Genomic DNA, 17,746 nt, shown 5'->3' on the forward strand with positions numbered 1-17,746 from the left:
TGCTGTGGCCTGGGAAAGCAGCAGCAGATGGCCCTGCACCTGCGTGGGAAGACTCGGAGGAAGCTCCTGGCTCCTAGGGGTCAGCCTGGCTCCGGCCGTTGTGGCCATCTGGGGAGTGAACCAGTGGACGAAGACCTCTCTCTGCGTAAACTCTTTCAAATAAATAATCCCCCCCCCCAAAAAAAAAGGGCACACAGGCGAGGAAGGCTGGGGCAGGGAGAGTGACCATCCCCCAACCCAGGCAAGCCTCTGACAGTCTTGCACCCTGGCCAGTAGCTCTTTCTAGTTCAGAAGGTTCTGGCTGTCACTTCACAAAGGTTATTCATCTGATTCCCTTGCCAGGTACAAAGGGATTTTTTTTTTTTTTTTAACTTTTCCCAGTAAGGCTTTGGTGTGGGGGTTCTGAACACATGGCAGCGGGGGGCGGGGGGGGGGGAGGTGGCTAAAAGACTATTTAATCCCCAGGGATTTCTCATGCTCCACCCCAGCAATTCATCCACACTTCCATGAAAAGCGTTCCCAGTTTCTGGCTTCAGCAACTTGTGCTCCTGGTAGGCACCCGCTGGCTGCGCCTCTCGATTTTGGCATGGTGTGCCCTACAGCTTCAACGCTCCAAGGGGCCCTTCTTTGTCCTGCTGTAAGCTCAAGGGGGCCAGCTTCCAAAACCTTCCTGTGCAGGCGCTGAAGTAGCAAGAGTTCACTTGGGACGGTCACTCCCTTCCCTCCATAGACTGCCACGCCAGGCAGGTTGGCTACAGCCCAGCTGTGCCATCAGTGAGTCTTCCCGTGACAGTGTCCTAAGCCAGGCAGAGTGGAGAGGACCGCTGTCCTGACCTCTCCGTGCATGTTAGCACTCTGCACATGTGCGGTGCCGGGCTGCACTGCTGGCTCACGTCCACTAAGGGCACGCACTGACAGGAAAGAGCATCATCAAACTTCCCTTTGTGCTTCCGAGTTGATGTTCCTGGCCCCAAGTCAAGGTCTTACTTCCTTAGCAAGGCTGCAATATGGCAAGCTGCACTTACTGCAGATTGACTTACAAACACAGCATCTCAAGAACTGACAAATCCTTGTTCTCAATTTCCTGGTTTATTTTTGTGATGACTGACAGCCAGGTAATATTAAATCTGACCAAATTCTAGGAAACCAAAAGGCCTCCAAGCTGAAGTGCCCAAATGGCTATTTCAGAAACAAAGAAGGGGGGGGGGGACTGACCAACCCGGACCCAGTCTTGGAGAGCAACAGGTGTACAGCTACATTTAGGACAAGGTGGTAGTCCATTAAGCTAGCTCTTCACTCTACAGGAGCTGTCTGCACCTAAACTTAAAAGCAAGACAAAAGCACATTCCACTTAGCTAGAAGACGCAGGAAATGGTACTGGAAAGTCACCCTTTCATTCAGTCAGTAACTGTGCTAAAAGCCAGTGGGCCCAGGCACGACCTGGAGTCTCGCATCTTTAGTGTAAACCCAGTGTGTGCCTCCTGGTTCCATGGTGAGCCTTGGTCTTCCCATCTGTGAAGGAAAACATGACCTACTTCACGAACTTGTGACAGAGATCATAGTGGGAAAACTGAAGATGTACACTCTTGTCCTAAATCGGTTTCTAACTCCTTGCCCAGTCCAAACACTGGCGTGTTGTACTCATCACGGCCAGCATCTGCTGAGCGCTGAACCCACATGCCACGCAGTGTGCAAACAGATGGAGACACACGTGTTGCACCTGTAAAAGCCTAGGGGCGAGCAGCCTCCTGCTTTCATTGGGCATGCCCTTCCCCACTCCTGTAACCAAAACAAAGGACATTGAGGCAACAGTTCAAGCAAACCCATAGGATGTAGTAACATGGAAATGCCCTGCCCTTAACCCCTCTTCTGCCCTCCTGAGCAGGAAACCAGGTGCCAGAAACTACCATGACAATAGGTTAACAGGCCATTTTTTTTTTTTTTTAAAGATTTGAAAGAGTTACAGAGAGAAGGAGAGGCAGAGAGAGGTCTTCCATCCATTGGTTCACTCCCCAAATGGCTGCAACAGCTAGAGCTGAGCTGATTGGAAGCCAGGAACCAGGAGCTTCTTCTGGGTCTCCCATGTGGGTGCAGGGGTACAAGCACTTGGGCCATCATCTACTGCTTTCCCAGGCCATCAGCAGGGAGCTGGATCAGAAGAGCAGCCAGTACTCAAACCAGCAGCCATATGAGATGCCAGCGTCAAGGGTGGCAGCTTTACCTGCTCTGCCACAACGCCGGCCCCAGACAGACTTACAAGGGCTTAAGGGCTTCTAACCACCAACCTCCCCCTTCCCGACCCCACCACCATGTGCGCTGAGTTAAGAGCACCCGGATTTTTCCTTCAGAGGTTAAAGGCGTAGTTTTACTATAGACCATGGTCTCAGTTCGAGGTAACACTGAAAAGCATCCTCCCCTAAATTAGGCAAAAACACGTTCTCTGGAATAAGCAACGTTTTGCTTAATTTAAGTCCCATTCTCGTTTTGTTCCAAGTGATCAAAACCAAAAGAACTCCCGGGCGCTACGGACATGGTTGTGCCATGGGAGGCTGTCCTGGACGCTGCGGGAGGTTTAGCAGCATCTCTGCCTCCCACCTCGGATCCCAGCAGCATTCCCCAGCTGTGACAATGTATTTCCAGACGCTGTGGAACGTCCCCCAGTGGCAAACTCATCCCTGGTTGAGAATCACTGCTTTAGAAAAATTACACGTCTAGCAGCCTTACCATCCTCCAGGCCGCACATGCAAACAGCCAGCCCTGAGCTTATTTCTCCAGCTCACGGAAATGCAATCAGTATGCTGCTTAGCTTTGTGCTTCTTCATGTGTCGGAAGCACCCAGAATTCGGGAATTGTGAAATACTGCTTGGGCAACAAAGGGCCTAATTATAGTGCAACCTTGACTTCTTCCCATGACTTCCCATCTCCACCCTTGGGGAGCCACAGCCTAAACCAGTTTCCTCTCAAATGGCTGGGGCTTTGTCCAGGAGGGGCCTCTGAAGTGCAGGATCCCCCCTCTTTGCTGGGGGACCTAAATCCGGGAGGTAGTGCCGACTCCTCTGGAGACCACAGCCCCAGCTGCAAAGAGCTGGCAACAGCACAGGTCAGGGAGCAGCAGTCACGTATGTTCTGATCTAGTCAGGGTAGAGCACGTCTCCCCTAAAGAGGTTAAGGTGTGCCACAATCCTGCGTCACATTAAAGCAAGCACAAATGTGCTAACTAAGGAAAGGCTGACTCCACCCCTGTGAAGATTACACAAGTCACTCAGATAAACCAGGAAAAAAATTCTTCTGAAAACTAGGAGGCATGGGGCGGACCTATCTTAAAGGCCTTTGAAAGAATCGCTTGCGATTGTATTTTTCAAATGCACAAAGTGCTTCATAACAACCCAGAAGCTTTAAGGAATGCTTGTTTTAGTGCATCACTTTTTTTTCTTGTCTAAAAGAAAACACCCCATTGAAAGGGTGGAGGCACACTTGATATCACTGCTGCTGAAAGAGGACTGGAGTTACAGGAATGAGGAGTGTATAATTAGTAAATAATCCCTCTCAACAAGCGAGTTAAGTAGGAAAGCCAGGAGGGAGAAAAGTCGAAGGCAACACAATCGGTGCATGTCAGAAATGCATTTTAATTTTTATTTGAAAACAACTTAAATTTTTAGACAAATGATTTTAGTATATAAATTTTATTTTATTTTTATACAGAATATAAAGATTTCCCTCATAATCTTCCATGTGAAGGGTATTACAGGCCTGAAGGAAGAAACTTTTTGCACACAAATGTGTATCTCACGTGGTTGGTTCTGGAAACAAACGGTGTAGTGCTCCTACACATAAATTAGGTCAAGTGACACCACACATTAAAAAGGGGGGAGAGAAATATTCTAGTTCATCAGATTCAAGAAGCAAACATGACACAAAAACTGTGCAAATAAGACAAAGTAACTTTAGTTAGGACACTGCAGATTGTACTGGAAGGCTGGTGAGGCTATAGTGTGCACCACATTAAAACAGCGAGGAGGAGTCATTTATAGAGAAAGGCGGGGATGAGGGATTTTCACTAAAGCAAATTAACTTCTTGTCAACTGCCAAAACAAAAGGAAACAAAACTGAGCACATGAGTATTAGTATACTGAAGGCATGTTCTACCAGTTTCTGTGCAGCATGCTAAAGTTAGTTAGAACTTCTTCACTGGTGCCCATGAATCACGAATGGTCACATTTTTGCCCCTTCTCACCAAATTTCAGGCATGCCTTATTTTAGAGGGAGTATAGCTTTTATCTATGATTTCATCCTGTAAAAACATGTGAAGACAACGTTCATTCTGTGCCAGAGGATGACCAGCGACCCTGGGAATAAAAAGTGTGAATTTAGTACAAGAGTTTATAAAAGGGGTAGTAGTAGTAGTGGTCCAAACATACACATATACAGTTTACTACCAACAAGTGTTGTTCTGGGCTGCCTATAAAGCTAGGCTCCTTCAACTAATGACATCTGCACTTTCCTTTGGTTCACAAGAGTAATTCAGAACACATTTAATTGCAGATTAACTTTGCATAGCTTCTGGCATGTGTATCCAATTAGCTTCTTAACTATTAGCTGATGTATTCACGAGAAATTTAAATGGACTGTAATGTTAAAAGTGAAATACACTCTAAGAATTCATTTTAAAGAGGAGGATATAGGACCGAAATTAGAAATACAGTGAAGCTCAGTGAAAGTCTAAACAACTAAGATACAGGCACAAACATCCAGGTGTGTGTGTGTGCGTGTGTCTGTGTGTGTGTATAATATATTTACTTGCTTTTAAAGGTTTCCATCCCTGCCCAATACAAAACCAAACTGGGCAACCAGACTTCTAATATAGCATTGCCCTTCCCCAAAGGAAGCTATATGGTCACAAAAAGACAAATGAAGATTGTATGCTACAATAGATAACAGTGAGTTAAAGGTTTTGTGTAGCTCCTTTTCTTCTATGAACCACTCACAGATCTTCAAATTACTAAGTAAAAATTTAAGTGTTGGCTCACACAACAATATTCTCTAGGTTTTGACTTTACTTGGTCAAACAAGGCCAATGTGCGATTACAGTGAGCCCTTTCTTGATGTAACATTTGCTGTTACTTTGGCTTCTTAAAAACAGGTAGAAAGAATCTTCAAAACGTTCACTGACAAATACATATTATGGTTAAAAATAAAAATGTCTTTGCACCCAAGTAAACTTATCTTTTAATTCAATTTTCTCCAAGTGTTTTGAAGTCCCTTTGTCTAATAGTTCAAGTGGGGATAAACTAAAAGCTAGAAATACTGGCTTGGATTTATCAAGAGTTTCTAACCTGAAAGACAAATAATCCTAAGTCTTTTTACATTTTCAAAAGAGTACATTTTCTGTGAAAATTAAAAATGTACACCTTTACACAAGACGTGCTGATAATAACCTCGATCTGCAATCAAACAAAATGATTGCAAGTATATTGTTAGCTTTATTGTTCATGCTAGAACATACCTTAAATCAGAAAGAATCATAAGTAAAACTATTTTTTAAATGCTGTAATTTTAAATGCAATTTGCATAAATTACCCAAGAAAAATAAATACAAAACTTAGGCCAACACAAAGCTATTCATTTCAATTCCTCAGGTGTGTTAATATTTATCACATGATATTCAACTTGTCAGATACTTTCACTTTAAGTAATTCTGACAAGTTAGGAAACGGCCAAAAGGAAAGGCATGCTCACAGCTGAGCACAGCATCTGAATGACTAGTAGTCACTTCGAGACTCTGTTCACACTGATCCTTGTAGAGGAGAAAGCACTTACTTGTTTATAAACTGCTCCAGTCCTTGTTTCCTTTCCTCAATAAAATTGTCATCAAATATTCCGTCATCACCTCTAAAAGGAAGTTGGCGCAAAAATGCTTTCCCAGGGAGTGGAGGAACTACAACCTAAAAGGCAGAAAGAACATTCTTGACTATGTTGGCTGGGCACAACGTGAAGGAAAGCTAGCGCATTCACACACTCCCGTTCAAATACAGGAAACAACGCTGAAAAAAAGACAGCATTTTGGAAGCAAGATAAACAAATGCAGAAAAACCCACTGGGTCAAAGTTTCTCAAAGGCTAGGTCCACAGCTTGTCTTGGACTCATCAAAGCAACAGTATTCACAAATTCAAACGAAGGGCTGCTGGTGCTCCTCCAGGACTGAGGACATGCGCGAATAAAACACTAAGTGTGTTCTCACTGCGACATGGGTGGGTCAGAGTTCCGCGCTTTCTTCAACCTCTAACCATCTGCAAGTTTCGGATTTGTGCTTGAGGTGATGACAAAACATAAAATCCCATTTGTCACCACTCTTCCAACTTCCTCTCATATCCCCTATTCTGGATCTTTCCCTAACAGCCTGCCATTTTTTCCTTCCCTCACTGTCAGAATACCCAAATTACCCCTGCAACATCCAACAGAGGACCAAGGCACGCTGATCTTTCCCTTCTGGAAGCTATCTGAAGATCAACTCATCTCAGTCAGCACTTAGCTCTGTATTTCACAGGTCACTGGGCTTCTCCATCCTAGGGTTTCTCAACCACGGCAGGACTGATGTTCTAAGCCAGGTGACTCTGTCCTGGGGCGAGGGGCTGGGGACTGCCCAGTGCACTGCAGAATACTCGGCTGCACTCCTGCCGCCCTCTGCCCCACAGACGCCTCCAGACATCCTCAAAGGCCTTCTGGAGGGAAAGTGTCCTCTTAATGCCTTCAAACCAAGGACTTTGCTTTAGGTTTCTTATGGGCCAAGAAAAGGTGAGCACACAACAGAAGTTTAAATATCTTAAATGACCAACCACTTAGCTGGCTCCTTATATCAAAACAGAAAAGGTTTAAGTGAACAATTAGAACAAGGAGAAATGAAAATAACAAACATATATTTAAAACATTTCTTTCACTGATAACACAAAGTATATCTACTCCGAGAGTAAAAACTAAGTTCTTGTTGTAATTTTTGTATCTAGAAATTTATCCTAAAACAATTTTACAGAAAAAAAAAGAAAATTGCAGTTCAACTGCATACAAACAAGCAACAAAAATGACAACAAAGAAGCCATGAAACCAGATGCCTAACTTAGACATTATAACCTCTTCTGACATTTATTACTCCAGGAGTCCAGTGGTTATAAACATCTAAGGTTTTATTTCCTGACGTCTCCTTTAATATTCATCAATTGTTTAGCTGAATGTTAAAATCTACAGGGATCTTACAATTGAGAAATAAAAAGATCCTGACCACTGACCAGTACTTGGTGGGCAGCAGAAAACACCTCTATCTACAAAGCTATAATATAAAAGCTACTACTGGCCGGCGCCGCAGCTCAATAGGATAATCCTCCGCCTGCGGCGCCGGCACACCAGGTTCTAGTCCCAGTCAGGGCGCCGGATTCTGACCTGGTTGCCCCTCTTCCAGGCCAGCTCTCTGCTGTGGCCAGGGAGTGCAGTGGAGGATGGCCCAAGTACTTGGGCCCTGCACCCCATGGGAGACCAGGAGAAGCACCTGGCTCCTGCCATCGGATCATCGCGATGCGCCGGCCGCAGCGCGCCGGCCATTGGAGGGTGAACCAATGGAAAAGGAAGACCTTTCTCTCTCTCTCTCTCTCTCTCTCTCACTGTCCACTCTGCCTGTCAAAAAAAAAAAAATAATAATAATATAATAAAATAAAAGCTACTACATAAAAAAGGACTCTGTGGGGCTGGCACTGTGGCGTAGTGTGTTAACGCCCTGGCCTGAAGCACCGGCATCCCATACGGGTGCCAGTTCGAGACCCGGCTGCTCCACTTCCCATTAAGCTCTCTGCTATGGCCTGGGAAAGCAGTAAAAGATGGCCCAAGTCCTTAGGCTCCTGCCACCCACGTGGGAGACCTGGAAGAAGTTCCTGGCTCCTGGCTTCGGACTGGCGCAGCTCCGGCCATTGCGGCCATTTGGGGAGTGAACCATCAGATGGAGGCCCTCTCTCTCTCTCTGTGTGTGTGTGTGTGTAACTCTGACTTTCAAATAAAATAAATAAATCTTAAAAAAAAAAAAAAAGGACTCTAGAGGGGGCCAGTGCTGTGGTGCAGTAGATTAATCCTCCACCTGCTGCCCCTGCATCCCATATGGCTACTAGTTCTAGTCCGGGCTGCTCCTCTTTTTCTCCAGCTCTCTCCCATGGCCTGGGAGAGCGGTGGAGGATGACCAGGAAGAAGCTCCTGGCTCCCGGCTTCGGATCAGTTCAGCTCCAGCTGTTGTAGCCACTTGGGGAGTGAACCAGCAGATGGAAGATCTCTGTCTCTCCCTCTCACTGTCTGTAGCTCTACCTCTCAAATAAATAAAAAAAAAAAAAAAAAAAAAAAAGCCTGTAGAATCGGTGTGCTAAATAAGTGACCATTATTGGCCGGCGCCGTGGCTTAACAGGCTAATCCTCCGCCTTGCGGCGCCAGCACACCGGGTTCTAGTCCCGGTCGGGGCACCGGATTCTATCCCGGTTGCCCCTCTTCCAGGCCAGCTCTCTGCTATGGCCCAGGAAGGCAGTGGAGGATGGCTCAAGTCCTTGGGCCCTGCACCCGCGTGGGAGACCAGGAGAAGCACCTGGCTCCTGGCTTCGGATCAGCGAGATGCGCTGGCCGCAGCGGCCACTGGAGGGTGAACCAACGGCAAAAAGGAAGACCTTTCTCTCTGTCTCTCTCTCACTAACCACTCTGCCTGTCAAAAAAAAAAAAAAAAAAAAAAGTGACCATTATTAACTCATGGTAGAAGTTGACAGGAAATTTAGGAAAAAGATCACTATGTGGGTAAGATACATTCAAAACAGTCTTTCAAATGGATGCTAAGACTGCATACAGTAGGAGTAACAATCAGCAAAAATCATGAGAGCTAAAAAGATCCTCTTCAACATTAAATTAGTTTTGCTTAAATAGTCTGAAAAGACCTCATTAGAATTCTTACACCACTTTAGATCATGTGTGAGAAACAGGAAGACACCTGGTAAGTCTAATACATTGAAAGCAAAGCACTTGAATAAAAGTTGAGGGACCGAACCGCACTCCCCAGTAAAGACAACCAATGTCACCTAGTTTAGAGCAGATCTGATTCACCTCAGTTAAAAGTATTCACATATGATAACGTGATGCTGCTGCCCTTGGCGATGCTCTAACATGAGTAAAACTTGCACAGGTTCAGTCCCCAAGATACTTACCTGGTCTGTTAAATGTGAAGCACTGTGCTTCAAAGGACACCATGAAGAAAGTGAAAAATAAGCCACAGACTGGGAGATTTTGGCAAATAATGTATCTGATAAAGGACCTGGACCTGTGAGAGTTCCTTTTACTTTCTACGTACAACTCCAAATAAAGAGGCAAATGGCAAAATAAATGGACAAAGGACTTGAATAAACATTACTCCAAAGAAGACACCTAAATGGCCAATAAGAACATGAAAAGAGGATCCACATTATTAGCCATCAGACAAAGAAAGTCAAAGCCAACAACAAATGAAGACAGCATTTCCAAGGCACAGGACAGCTGTACTGAAGAGAAGGTGTACAGAAGTGGGACCCTCACACACTGCTGGTAGAAACGAAATTGGTGCAGCTGCTCTGGAACACAGCCTGGCAAAAGAGTTATGCCTGAGAGCAAGGAAAGCCGGTCCAGAAAAAAACACGTGCATAAATGTTCTTCAGAGTATTGTTTATATATATATATAAAATGTAACAATCCAAAAGGTCACTAAATGATGGACAGATAAAATATTGTCTATCCACACAACAGATGTTACTTATCAGTGCAAAGAACTGAAGTACCGACACATATTACAACAGGCTGATCCTCAGGAACGTGCAAAGTGAGATAAACTGCACATAAAGGATCACATATCCTATGATTTTCCAGTTATTTTAAAAAAAGTTGAGCAAACAACAAACATAAGCTAAAATATTTGCTACATGCCATTTATATAATATGTCCAGAGAAAGCAGGTAGTGGTTGCTGAGAGCTGGTAAGGAGCAATTGGGAAGAAATTGGAAGTAACTAATGGGAACAGGGCTTCTTTTATAGGGTGATAAAAATGCTCTACAATTGATTGCAGTGATGTTTGCAAGCTCCGGGAATACACTAAACACCAATGAATGATACACTTGAAATGGGTGAATGCGGGGTGGACATCCGGCCTAACAGTTAAGTCACTGGCATCCCACCTCAGAGCACCTGAGTCTGATCCCTGGTTCTGGCTCTGATTCCAGCTTCCTGCTAATAAAGACCCTGGGAGGAGCAGTGATGGCTCAAATGCCTGGACACCTGACCCTCATATGGAGGACCCAGGAGGAGTTCCAAGGTCCTGGCTTCAGTCTGGCCCAGCCTTGGATGCCCTGGGTATTTGGAGGAAGGAACCAGCAAATGGAAGTTCGCTCGCTCCCTCTCTCTCTCTCTCTGTTGCTCTGCCAAACACTAAAAAATAAATTAAAAAATAAACAAGTGAAGAATACATTGAATAAATTTTTAAACATTCTAGTGTTCCAGGGCTTTGTGCCATGTTAAGAAAAGCCCAAAGCCCACTAACACGTTTCCTCCCCGGGTCATAAACTCTGCTTTGCGCAATATCCCTACCTTTCCCAAATCGTCTGTTTTACACTTAGGTCTTCTAACCAGCTGTAAGTTGTATATATTTGAGTTATAAATCTTTATTCCCAAACAGGCAGGCAAATGTTTCAACCCCATTTACTGAACTACTTTTCCCACTGACAATGTTATTCCTGTTACGAACTAAATTCCCCAAGACACAAAGGTCAGCTTCTAAACTCTGAAACCTTCTGCTAATTTGTGTGCCCAACCTCAGGCAACACCATGCTATTTTAACATTTTCGTCTTAGGATATGGTCTGATGTCTGGTAGAACAAATGTTTACTCAATATATTGAAGACAACTTTTGGCTGTTCTTGAGCTTTCTCTGCTTATAAAGTTGATATATAACATTGCAAGTTTATAAGGACGCACCCTCAGTTTCTATTAGAATATGATGAGTTGATACACAACTCACAAGACACTGCCTTACCTCTTCCTCAGGTCACTGAGAGAGGCCTTTCTTTGGCTATCCCTGACCATCTCATGTGATAATGGCTCCCCTGGCCCCTGCTATTTCCCTCAGTTTAGCTTTGATTCTTCAGGGCTTATCATAATCAGATATACTATATTTTGTATTACTTTTATCTGTCTTATCTTCATTACCCTGGCTTACCCAACAGAATATAAACACCATAAAAAAGGGGACTTTAATTTGTTCACAACTCAAGCTCTCAATATTCGTACAGTAAATGAATCTCTAAACATGAGTTTTTTGAACCAGGAATGTAGTATTTTTTTCCTATTAAGGTTTTATTTTGTTTTTTAGTGAAGTTTCAGTGTTTTCTCTTTTTAAAGCTTTTTTTTTTTTTTTTTTTAAATTTAGAAGGCAGGGTGACAGACACACACAGACATTCACAGAGAGAAAAAGAAATCTTCCATCTACTGGTTCGCTCCCTAAAACACTGGTAAGAGTCGGGTCTGCCAAACCAACACCAGTGCTACCGGACAAAAAGTGGCCCAGGCTGCAGAGAGTGGTAATGTCAATGCACCAGAGCAGACAGGGGGAGATGAGGCATTTATAAGAATGCCCACCTGGGCTGGTGCTGTGGCATAGTGGGTAGAGCTGCTGCCTGCAGTGCCGGCCTCCTGTACGGGCACTGGTTTGAGTTCTGGCTACCCCACTTTCGAGCCAGATCTCTACTATGGCCTGGGAAAGCAGTAGAAGATGGCCCAAGTCCTTGGTCCCTGGCACCCACAGTGGGAGACCCAGAAGAAGCTCCTGGCTCCTGGCTTTGGATCGGCCCAGCTGCCTCTATCACTCTCTCAATCTGCCTTTCAAACAAATAAATAGATCTTTAAAAAAAAAAAAAAAAAAAAGAGTGGTCATCTAGAGGAAGGTGGACTCTGTGGCCCACCACATAAGCACATAAGCTCTTCACCCCCTCTGTAAGCCCACAGGCCCACTTTTAAAGGTCAGGCAAGACAATGGGTCCTGAAATTCTTAGGCAAACAGCATAAGTGACATGATTAGACACAGGTAAGTTACAAGAGTGGCAGTCACTTCTTACTAGCTAAAATTGTGAAAAGCAGGAAAGGGAAGATATGTTTGTTAAGGTTACACATTGGTGGACAGTAAGCACTTCTAGGCACATGACCAGGAGGCTGGTTTGGAAATAGAGGTGGGACTTGAGCACAGCCTAACCTTAATCTACTTTAGGACTCCTACCCTACTCATTTCTTTCTCCTGTAGCTTATTTTTTATTTAGTTGAGACATACACACACACACACACACACTCCCATTCACAGCAGCCAGGGTTGGGCCAGGCTGAAGCCAGGAGCTGAGAATTCAACCTGGGTTCCCCACATGGATAGCAGGGACCCAAGTACCTGAGCTATCACCTACTGCCTTCCACAGTACGCGTCTACTGCATTTTAGTCCTAAAGTCACTTTTCATCCTTCTGAGCATCCCATGCCCTTCATGGCTCCAGGTCGCGATGCCACTCTGGAACAGAGCTGAAATGAGGGACGTTAGGATGAGACTTTGCTCCATCCAATTTACTTTGCAGCCAAAGCCATCAAAGTTTCTTCTAAGAGAAGAAATCCAACAGTGTTGCTAGACCACAGGTGACAACCTATTAGCAGGTCAGGGCCACCACTGAGGAAAAGCTAATCTAAAGAACATCTGCCTATATTACACAAAGGTAATTACTGTTTCATGAAAACTGTCACATGTACATATGTGTGGCAATGAAAAAGTATACTTGTGATGAGTCAATAAAACAAAACTGGAAATACACTGACATGAGATGTATGGAAGAAGAGACACTTGGCAAGAGGTGCAGAGAGGGTGAGGTGGGATAAGACAGAAAGGAAGGAAGTAAAGCAAGAAACTTCAAAGAAATAAGTATCACTCCAGTGTGGATCAGCAAAGGCCTTGGTTGGCACTGAAGAAAATAAAAGAGTTCCAAGGAAAAACTACAACGGCTCCTCCCCAACTCCCAGGAAATAACTGAAGATTTGAAAACAAGAAGCTGTGTCTGCTTTAACCCTACTTCGGTCAAGATCATTTTCCTGAAAGGTCTTCAATGATAAACTTGAGATGTTTTGTCTTAAAAACAACTCTTACCTTGCTCTCTCTTTCTAATTCACTTCGCAGCCATTCAAAGTCACTGTATCTTCTTCTAACGGTAGATTCCTTCAGCTTGAAAATTGGAAGATTTGTCTGAAACAAAAAAGTCACCCCTAAGTTGAAACAGGTTAAGGAGGCTTCAAAAGAAAACGGTTGGGGGTAGAGGAGAAATCTGTCAAATTGATCATGTGATTCTGGCTACTTTAGATAAGAAAATCATTAACTTAGTAAGACATTTTTACCTATAGCAAAACTTAGGGAAAAAAAGTGTATTGTTTAAACTAGAATACAACTTTTAAGACATACCATTACATATATGCTTCTGGATATCATTGAGGTTTTTCACATAAATATAGGTCATTTTCCACCTCATTATTGCAGTGAGTAGGGGTAAGCAAAGCTAGCTCTATTATCCAGCTCAGCTAGTACTTTGGTACACAGTGCTCCGACGGAAAATACATGCTACCTACTTTCACACGAAATACAAAACACTGTTATTAGGACTAGATTAGAGCCAGCATAATAAAAGACACGAGTAAGGTTTTAAGTTTTACTTCTTAAAAAAAGTCACAAGTAAGTATATATTTATGGGGTGTGAAATATTTTGATATGTGTACACACTGTGGGGTGATCACATCAGAGAAAAGAGTGAGAACCTTTACAGTTCTTTTCCTTGTCTGCAGTCACCTGGCCGAGCATCGGCACACTAGAACCTACCCCTGTGCTCACCACCTGTGATGTTGTACCCACTGACCAGTGTCTCCCCTCTTTCCCTGTCCCATCCTACTTCTGTTTCTTTGGCTATAAAGCATTATTCTTTTTTTTTAAGATTTATTTATTTATTTGAAAGTCAGAGTTGAACAGAGAGAGAAGGAGAGGCAAAGAGAGAGAGAGAAAGAGGTCTTCCATCTGCTGGTTCATTCCCCAAACGCCTGCAATGCCCGGAGCTGTGCTGATCTGAAGCCAGGAGCTAGGAGCTTCTTCTGGGTCTCCCACACGGGTGCAGGGGCCCAAGGACTTGGGTCATCTTCCACTATAAAGTATTAGTCTTAATGGCCCTCTAAAGAATGCCAAAAACCAGGAAGTGTTGCGATGCCCATACTCTTACCATTAGAAGGAAATTAAGAGTCAAAAAAAAAAAAAAAAAAAAAAAGGGTTCAGCGTTGTAGCATAGTGGGTAAAGCCACTGCCTGTGACAGTGGCATCTGGCTGCTCCACTTCCTATCCAGCCCCCTGATAATGGTCTGGGAAAGCAGATGAACCAAGTGTTTGGGCCCCTGCCACCCATGTGGAAGACCTTGGTGAAGCTCCTGGCTTTGGCCTAGTTCAGCCCTGGCTGTTGTGGCTATCTGGGGAGTGAACCAGCAGATGGAAGATCTCTCTGTCTCTCTCTCTCTTGTAACTCTTTCAAAATAAAAAATAAATCTTAAAAATAAAAAAAGTCAAACAAAAAAACACTTCCTCTCCGCCAGGAAAAAAAAAAAAAAAAAAAAAAGGAGAGGGAGGTAAGGAGGGAGGGAGGGAGGGAGGGAAGAAGGAAAAAGGGGTGGAGGGAGGGAGGGAACATAAAAGGAAATGAAGGGGGGCCAGCACTGTGGCGCACTAGGTTAATCCTCTGCCTGTGGTGGCAGCATTCCATATGGGCACCGGTTCTAGTTCCGGCTGCTCCTCTTCCAATCCAGCTCTCTGCTATGGCCTGGGAAAGCAGTAGAAGATGGCCCAAGTGCTTGGGGCTCCTGCACCTGCATGGGAGACCAGGAAGAAGCACCTGGCTCCTGGTTTCGGACTGGTGCAGCTCCGGCCATTGCAGCCATTTGGGGAGTGAACCAGCAGATGGAAGACCTTTCTCTCTGTCTCTCCCTCTACCTCTCAAATAAATAAATAATTCTACCTCTCAAATAAATAAATAAAATCTTAAAAAAAAGGAAACAAAGTCATCCTCATAGGTCCAGAGTTTTTCAAATAGAGGGCAAGGTAAACATGTACTCTTTTTTTTCTTTTGAAAGGCAAAAGGACACACACATACACACACACACGCGGGGGGAGAGAGAGAGAGAGAGAGAGAGACATCTTTTACCCATTGTTCACTCCCAATATGCCCCAACAGCCAAGGCTGAGCCAGGCTGAGGCCAGGAGCCCAGAACACATGTGGGTTTCCCATGTGGGTGGCAGGGACCCAAGTACTTGAACCATCATCTGACTCCCAGGATACAAATTAGCAGGAAGCTGTATTACAAGTGCAGGAGCCAGACTCAAACGAGGAACTCCCACGTGGGATGTGGATGTCCCAGGCAGCAACTTAACTGCTGTGATAAACGCCTGCCCCACACCCCGGGTCCCCCACAACTTTGTTCTTTACAAGAGTGCAAGCACTAATTGTTACCTCTTCTGTCAACTTCCAAAATTAAAAAACAAGAAACATCTGCACTATCTTCTAATGAGTCCCTTTGAAGAAAAAATATGCTAACAAGTCCAGTAAAAAGATTTATGACAAAAGACTTTTAGAATTGGTATAATGCCATCATTTTATTATCAAAAGATTTAAGGAGGAGAGGGTGAAGGAGAGGAAGCTGGGGAGGGTGGCAGGGCCTGAGGGAGCCCCAAGGGAAACAAGCCTGGGCTGCCTGTGCTGTGGAAAGGACAGTATCACCGCCATGTGGAAGGGCACATCCTCTTGGTGATTGCTGGCCACACCTGTCCTGCCTGGCTGCAGGTACCCAGGATGCGGCTTCCCTGAGGGCACTGACCAATGTCACAGTCAACGGATAAAGAGGAGAAAAATGGGAAATATCTTACAACACAGGTGTCAGACATGTCTTGTGATGGCTGCTTTGTTGTGCTAACAATATGTTTGGTGTTCTTATAAAAAAAACCAGTGCGTGGGTCAGTGCTGTGTGCAGGTTAAGCTGCCTGAGATGCTGGAACCCCACATGGGCACTGGTTCATGTCCCAGCTGCTCCACTTCCAATCCAGCTCCTTCTCAATGGCCTAGGAAAAGCAGCAGAAGATGGCCCAAGTGTTTGGGCCCCTGCTACTCAAGTGGGAGACCAGGAAGAAGCTCCTGGCTCTGGCCTAGCCTAGTGCTGGCCATTGCAGCCATCTGGGGAGTGAATGAGTGGATGGAAGATCTCTCTATCTCCCTCTAACTCTTTCAAAACAAATAAATATATCATTTTTAAAAATGCATATGCATATAGCATTATGAAGGTAATACAACACCATATCTTACCAAAATGCTACTTAATACCATATATTCTTTTAGACCATATATTTTGTCCTTTATTTAGTCTTTATTTCTAGAACTGCAAGCTATTTTATAGTTGAAAAGAAAAAAATGCCAGCTGTAGGGCAAGACAGGTGTCCTGCTTTGTACAAAGGGACATCACCGTCCTGTAGAATTCACTCCAAAGAACATTCCTCTTATTTGTTAAACCTAATGCCACTGGCAAATAGTTGTCATTCAGCAAAAGAAAAGCTCTTTATTCAGGACCTTAAATCCATTTGTAGTGGCCTCAAGTTTTTCCAAAGTGTATTAACTCCTCTGTGTTGTATACCTTACAGCCTGGAATCTTCTACGGATGCTATTGGGCGTAACAGTGTATAGGTTTCAAGCACGAAACCCAATCTCAAAAGAGGTTTAAAGCACTTGAATTTTCTTTCCCAGGTAACCACAACATTTGTTCATTGTATTAATGACTAAGAGCAAAATTGCACCTAACAAGACTCTTATTATACTAAAAGTCAAGCTTATATTTAGAGGTGCTGGCTTGTTGTACAGAGAGGCATTCTCATTCCCCACAGAGAATAAAATCAGGTCCCCTGGAGACAGGATGATAATTCCAGAAAGAAAGCACTGGATTATTTCTCTCTAATTTCACCCATTGGCTTTTTAACCAAGTTCACCCTTCCGCATTAAAATATTAAGTCTTTGTAAGTGTCTAAAGATAGAAAGGCCTTCACAGAGCTGAGTGTTTTCTGCAGGTGAGATTTTACATTTAGAATCCCCTCCTCTCAAATTACTTTACAAAAGGGATTAACTGCTCTCTTTATTCAATATGTTAAGATCAAGCTTGTGAAAAGAGTTCCTTAAGAATTTTCATACTTCTGGGCACGGAAGTCTATAAAGTTAATCTCTGAACCAACATATCAAGCTTACAGGTACAACGTTGAGGGAAAAGTGCCAATTCAGCTCATTTTACCTCCCATTTTCCCTTTTGAACTTTTGACACAATCATGATTCCATCTGATTCCCCCTAGTGGAGGGGGAGTGAGTGCGGGAAAAGTCCCTTGCCTTAGCTAACAGTCTGATAAATTATACATTACCAACAGGATCATAGTTTAAGAACATTCCTTTTAGTGTTTTAAGGTGGCTACGATGAGGGCCGTTTAGAGTTCTGACAAAGTCACACCATGCCCTTTACATCTAGAGTGGTAAATCTGCCTTGAAACTTCTTCCTGCGCAGTCTCAGTTAAACTGCGTCCCACACTGGAGTGCCTGCTTCCATACTGGTTCCCAATTCTAACCACTTGCTAATGCAGA

At 44.1% G+C, this 17,746-nt stretch overlaps 1 protein-coding gene across 1 annotated transcript in view; it reads right to left on the reverse strand.

Moving 5' to 3' along the window:
* Positions 1-3,606: 3,606 nt before the first annotated feature.
* SNX3 (sorting nexin 3) overlaps positions 3,607-17,746 on the reverse strand; it is a 52,242-nt gene continuing 38,102 nt past the window's right edge. The window contains exons 2-4 of the mRNA XM_062186580.1: positions 13,204-13,299; positions 5,818-5,942; positions 3,607-4,346 (exon numbers count right to left, since the gene is read on the reverse strand). Coding sequence (XP_062042564.1) covers positions 4,241-4,346; positions 5,818-5,942; positions 13,204-13,299 — 327 coding nt within the window. The 3' untranslated portion in view covers positions 3,607-4,240. The remainder of the gene's footprint in view (positions 4,347-5,817; positions 5,943-13,203; positions 13,300-17,746) is intronic.

Source organism: Lepus europaeus, chromosome 3 (assembly GCF_033115175.1).
Source record: "Lepus europaeus isolate LE1 chromosome 3, mLepTim1.pri, whole genome shotgun sequence".
In the NCBI taxonomy this organism is placed as follows: Eukaryota; Metazoa; Chordata; class Mammalia; order Lagomorpha; family Leporidae; genus Lepus; species Lepus europaeus.